Below are 6,453 nucleotides of genomic sequence, written 5' to 3' on the forward strand. Positions count from 1 at the left end.
GCCTCCATCTTCTGCCGGCGATGGCGTCTTGCATCCACATCCGACTCCGACAGGAGGGAATCGAGGATGGCCTGTTGTTCCGCCCGGAGATCCCCGTCGCCAGCGTCCCCCACATCCTCCTTCCCCGGCTCACCCCCCTCCTCCTCCTCCAACTGTTCATCCTCCTCCTCCTCCACCTCCTTTTTTAATTAGATGAAATTTTCAATTTCAATGACTTTTTTAAAAAATTCGGTTAACTTTTTCCAAATCAATGAACCTTTTTAACATTTTTGGTGAATTTTTTTTAAAAATGACAAACTTTTTTGAAATCTGATGAAACTTTTTCAATTCTATGATTTTTTTTCAAATCCGATGAACTTCTTTCAATACGATGATTTTTTTTCAAATCCAATGAACTTTTTCAAAATTGATGAGCTTTTCTCAGATTTGTTAACTTTTTTTTAAATCGATGAACCTTTTTAAAATTTATTTATGAAATCTAATAACTATTTTTTAATTTTTCACGAACATATTGAAAAATGTAAAAAAGTGGAGGCCGGTCTTTTTCCTGAACCAGCAGCGCATCACAGCCGGAAAAAAAGCCAGTGGTCCAGATGAAAATCAAAAAGTTTTTGTGCGAGGCCTCACACTCTTCTTCTTCCATTCACAGTCCTTTCATGCGTTGGCGCAACAATGGCATGACCATGTAGTAATGCGTGCATTCTTCATAGTAAGAGAAGAGATGGGGTGTAGCATTGTGCATTGTTCATAGTAAGAGAAGAGATGGGCAGGTTCATGGCAGAGCTCCTCCTCTTACTTGCTCTCGTCGCCAGCAACAGCTGGCACGGAGCAGTCGTCGGGCTACATGGACACGGCGTCGCCGACGACAAGGCCTCCGTGGTCATGCCAAAACACGACATCTCCCTCGCCAGCTTCACCGACAAGAGCAGCAGTTACCTCGGCCTCATCGGCGGCCTCGCCTACGACCTGGCTGCCGACGCCAAGCCGGTCAAGCGGGCGCTGGCCATGGGAGCTTTGGTCGACTTCGCACACGAGAAAGCCAAGAACACCGTCGGTGCCGTCACCTCAAATGGTACGTACTAGTTCGAAAAATTGGTTCCTTCACTTGTGTTAAAATAATATGACAGCAGAAATTTGCAATGAAATTGACTGATTATAGAAAAATCTACTCCCTCCATTTCAAAATAATTGTTTTTGTAGCCATCTTAAATGGAGCAGATGTTATTCCCAAGTCATGTGATTCAAAACATTCACAGATCAGAAATTTTGGTCCTCTGGTTAACTGAAGAATTCTTTAGTTCTGGGCAAGGGTACCCAAATCAGAATTCTCCGGTTCTGGGAAAGTGTGAAATATTCATTCACAAATCAGAAAATTTGGGGGGTCCTCTGCTAGGTGCATTGAATGGTCAGCAGATGTTATTCTTCAGTTAACCAGATTCAGTTGTGGGAAAGTGTAGATCAAGAATTCAGATCCAGTAACTTAAACATCTTGTGAGGATTTGGTCCAAAAATATTCCAGGTTAAAAATATTTCAGATTAGATGACTTTACTCCACTAATTAACTCCTGGAATTAATAATTTACAGCAGGAGTATCTTGCTTGAACTGTAAAAGTTTAGTCCTAACTTGCACATTTACTGTAAGATCAAGAGCTTCATCTTGTGAAAAAGTGTTCAGAACTTGCACCTTAGAGGCGGCGGAAGTGGAAAAGGGGCACCCGTGCTTCCACCTTACCTTAGAGGCGCGCGGCCCGGCCAGTACGGGTCAACGACTATCTCCCGGCGCAGGGCAGGGCCTCAAGCTCGGGCGGCTCTGTTCCCCGTGCCCTCTAGCTTCGTGGTCGACGACGGGCAGAGGCGGAAGGAGAGCAGGACTGCAGGAAGGCGGGGTGGTGCAATTCGTGGGAGAAAACCTCAAATACGGCCGGGTGGGCCTACAGGGATGGCGGGGGGCCGCGGAAGATCGGCGGTGGGGAGCGGTTCCGGGAAGAAGAAGCTCGAGGACGAAGAAGGCATGCCGACCATTTGATCTGCATCCAACGGCCGAAACAGTCTGCTGACCCAAATTAAGAAAACAATCGACTCAAGTGTAGCCGTTCCCAAATCTTAAATATGTAGATGCAGTCAGTCATCTCTACTTTTCCGTATAAACTTATTGAGCGGTTTGCTTAATTATGAAAGAAAGCATGAATCATATTTTGCTTTACTGTATTTGGCAAAATTTGAATATGGGAAACTAATCAACCATAATATAAAAGAGTGATAAGAAATTATGCATAATAAATTTATTTACCTTGTAATTTCTTTTTTGTGATCTCTCCGGTAAGAAGGTAAACCAGGTGATAAATCAAGGCTTGTGCCGGGAAAAAGGACTATCTGCAGCTGCAAAGAGACCTTTGATGACACACTAGTGCTCGCCGGGAAGCCCACTACCTTAAGGTACCCGGCCATTACTATATATATATATTACATATGCAGATCTGGTACAAAGCCTAAGGTTTTGCCTTTTATCTTTGAATGACCTTGCTGATCAAATGTACTGGAAGTAGATGTTGTTAACCTGTAGTTTTTTGTTCTTCATCTATTATATATGCGCTTGTTTTACTACTCAGGGAACTTATGTACGTAGTTGCTCTGCGCATTATTGTGATGCATCATGACTGAAGTGTCGCTTGATTTCAGATCAATATCTTGCACCGCGTCTTGGATGTGTAGAATATACTATAACATTATGTTTTCTGATCCAATTACAATTACAGTGAGCAGCCTATCCGCAAAGGAAAAGCCTCGCAGTACTTGTCCCTTCTTCATGGCAGCAAGCAAGTCCTGACAGCTAGGGACAAGCAGGGTTCTGCGTATGGCGTGATGACAGGATCAGCTGGGATGATATATGAAGCTGTGTTGACTGCCTTTGCAGCAGGTAGAATACATTAATTATTTCACTTACAGTAGCTAATTTTAATTAATCAGAGTCTCTTTGCTAATTTATTAATCAGAGTCTCTGATCACTAGGAGTACTACTGCCGACACTAGCTAGGACTAGGATCAGATAGTACTGTACAAGTCTATCACAAGCTAATTAGGACCGGACACACGCACGCATATCTTCTATAGATTCTAGGAAAGATTAATCAATCTCATTTTTTTTCTGCCCCCTATATATGAATCATCCCCTTTTTTATTTTAGGAAAAGAGTTACGAGACTCATTTGTGTTTGTTATTTTGTGTTGTGTGCAGCTGCCATAATCGCGTGTGGGTGCTGGGGCATTGTGACCCGTACATCTCTCAGCCAGAAAGAACGCACGGTTCTTGTGCTTGTCCTCATTCTCTCCTCCATGACGCACGTAGGCTGCGTGGATGACGGCGACGATGACGACTACGAGGATCCCGATCCCAATCCCCCTGTACAAGGAGGAGGAGCAGGAAACAATCCCCAGCCTGGAGCAGCACCCACGCAGATAGAAGGTTTAGTGAATGTAGCCGTGGACTTCCACATGAGTGATGAAGCTGGCGGTGCGCTGTTTCTCATCCAGTATGAAGAGCAGATGGGAGATAATACGGAGCCAATTACAGGGGGGCACTATATTACTCCTCCAGAAGTTGCAAAGCCGCTCAGGTGGATCACTGTGGGGTTGCCACTGCCAGATACACAGGTATTTGCTAGCTTATTGGTCAGAGGGGACAAGGGGTACAATATGGGCTTCATAAATGGATACGGACTCGCCTGCTGCACCTCAGACGCCAAAGGAGACAAGGTTTTCCCGTTCGATGTGGAAGGCTGCGAGGACTTGGGGTTCGCCAGCGACTACCGTGGCCTCACTGATACTCCAGAAGGGGATATTAATGCAGCTCTGGAAATAGAGATTGGCCAGGATGTGGCACTCAAGGCAGCAAGGGTTCTTGCGGAGTACGGGCATAGCCATCGTGATAAGGAATTAACAAGGCAGGCCATGCGTGACCTCACAGTAATGGTCTGTGAGGGTCCAAGAATCAACCGTATCGGGGATATAATGAAACACAGATGGACGACCAGAACCAGGCTTGTCAAGGATGCTGTTAGACTCATATTCAAATGGAAGCTCATGTCCGTGCATAAATGTATCGGGAAAGACATGGTCGGCAAGGTCAATGGAGGCTGGAAACTAATAGCTATTGGCATAAAAACGCTGGTGGATATTGACCGCGAGCTGGGTATGGTCAAGTACTCTCCGGCTTGTGATAGGATTAGGTTTCCAAGGTAAGCCCAGTGGCCTGAGATAGTTTGTTTTGTTTTTTCTACACTAGAGCAACTGGCCATGAATAATTCATCTAGTGTCTTTCTTACATTCAATTCAATTTCGTATTGTATTCAAGGAACCTACATTTAATTTGGAGATAGTTAATTTAAACAGGACAATTGCTGTGATTTTCTAAATTGCTGCAACTTCCTTCTATTGTTGCCTTGAGTATGAGTAAGAAAACTGTTCAGTCTCAAAAGACATAAGATAAATGAGAGCCTACGCACAGTCATATCTCTACTGCTATGTTTCACATATCTAGGAATATAAAATGATGTACGTAGCTCACAATTGTGCTCATCAGGTTCTCCCTTCTTCGGTGGAACCTGTCTTTAGTTGTGCTAATCAAGTTCATAGGTTGCTATACATGCCCTATTGATCTCTTCTTCCAAATTGTCTGCAACTACTCATCTGAATTTCTTTGTTTTTGCAGACAGAATTGATAACTCAAAAATTGGACATCATTGACACCAGCAGCGAAAGAGTGGCTCACCATTCTTCAGCGACTCCTCGCTCATACGGATATCCTGTAGCAACGACTTTGGGGTTTGTTGTGCTGTGCCCCCAGCCAGAATAAATTTGAACTCCTCCCTCATACGGATATCCTGTAGCAATGACTTTGGGGTTTCTTGTGCTGCGCCCCCAGCCAGACTAAATTTGAACTCTTCCCTCATACGGATATCCTGTAGCAATGACTTTGGGGTTTCTTGTGCTGTGCCCCCAGCCAGACTAAATTTGATCATAAAGACTAAATTTGAAAATGATCAGCGCCGGCCATTAACGTTTCAGTCCTAAAGCACCTTGCAATCCCTGAAATATTTTATTGTATCTCGTTTCCTAATTAGACTATGTGACTAATAGCATGGCGTGATAAGCTTGTAGAATGCACACTTATTCTACCTCATTCCACTACATCTTTGTCCACTCTCTCCTTCCGTTTTGCTGCTCTCTCTCCTCCCTTTTGCTGCTCCATGTTCTGATAATTCATACAAATACCTAAAAGCATAAAAAGAAGGGAAAATCATATCACCGGTATTACTACAAATAAAAATAAAACACTATATGTATATTACCAATTTTACTGTAGTCGGTGTAGAAAAAAAAATCCTTCCATCCAAGTGTGAATTTCATATGTTGAATAAGAAGAAGGTCAAACCTGAGATAAGAGAAATTGAAAAGGAGAAGAGCACACGTTACTTGCATTTAAACAGTGTAAAAACGCCCACTTTTGCAGTGGTAAAGACCACAAAAACATGGAAATGAAGATTAGCGTTTCCATTACCTGCATATATATATATATATATATATATATATATATATATATATATATATATATATATATATGAATTGGATCTTAGTATGTAGAAGAAACAAAAATCATGTCCATTAATTAGTACATGTATCAGGAACAACATGATAAGATGCATCCGTTTCCACATGCTCGTACCTAGGGATGCAAAGACCGGACGATTAACACAAAACTAGAGATCGACTTGTACTAGGCCGTAGCCCACAAACCCGTCCGCTCTGCATCCCTCAACCTCTGAAACTGATTAAGGCCGTGTGAAAAAAGTTAGATGAACTAGTCTAGTCATAACATTGACCGGGCAGAAGATTCAGAAAATTGTTTATGTGTGACGTATGAGAATAATCGATTTCAGCTGCCTTATCAATCAAGTCAACCAAACCAAACGTTAGAAGGATAGAAGATTCATCAATTTATTTATTACTAAACCATTGCAGCCCGAGCCCGTGCGTCGTCATACCTCTGAAATTCGTAAAGCGCGCGTCAGTGAGTGAAATCCTGCCTCAATCGGCTTCATGATTCACCATCGTCTTCCAGTCATCACCTATGGATGATCCAGTCAACCCCGGCGGATGTCTCGATCCCCCGAACCGCCTCCCATGTCTCAGCGCCTCTGACACCTGTGTGCCCCTCGGTGAGGGGAGGACTGTCGTGGCCGGCAATGAGGGGTGGAGATGAGGGCGGGGAGTGTTGCAGTGGGGAGGGCTCAGGTGGATGCAGTGGTGTGGCGAGGAAGGGCGGTGGCATGCGTCCATGGTGAGTGCTGCCGTACGTGATGGCAGAATAGATGGATGGATCCGGGAATGATGGCGACCAGAATTGTCCCCAGGAATTTGATGGTGCGCTAACATGAGCAACATACAAACATCACC

General features: G+C 43.8%; 1 protein-coding gene across 2 annotated transcripts; it reads left to right on the forward strand.

The window, feature by feature from the left end:
• Positions 1-630: 630 nt before the first annotated feature.
• On the forward strand, positions 631-5,212 carry LOC125531296 (uncharacterized). Of its 2 annotated transcripts, none has more exons than XM_048695710.2 (5): positions 631-1,072; positions 2,326-2,437; positions 2,758-2,918; positions 3,236-4,235; positions 4,709-5,212. In XM_048695710.2, exons 1-5 carry the CDS (start codon positions 763-765, stop codon positions 4,716-4,718), a joined length of 1,593 nt encoding a protein of 530 aa, XP_048551667.2. In that variant the 5' UTR covers positions 631-762; the 3' UTR covers positions 4,719-5,212. The 2 variants fall into 2 exon arrangements, with proteins under 2 accessions (XP_048551667.2, XP_048551672.2); XM_048695715.2 differs by having other exon boundaries at positions 2,329-2,437; positions 4,709-5,211.
• The last annotated feature ends 1,241 nt before the right edge of the window (positions 5,213-6,453 follow it).

The sequence above is a fragment of the Triticum urartu genome, chromosome 1A (genome assembly GCF_056163025.1).
Source record: "Triticum urartu cultivar PI428250 chromosome 1A, HENAU_Tu73, whole genome shotgun sequence".
Classification (NCBI taxonomy): domain Eukaryota; kingdom Viridiplantae; phylum Streptophyta; class Magnoliopsida; order Poales; family Poaceae; genus Triticum; species Triticum urartu.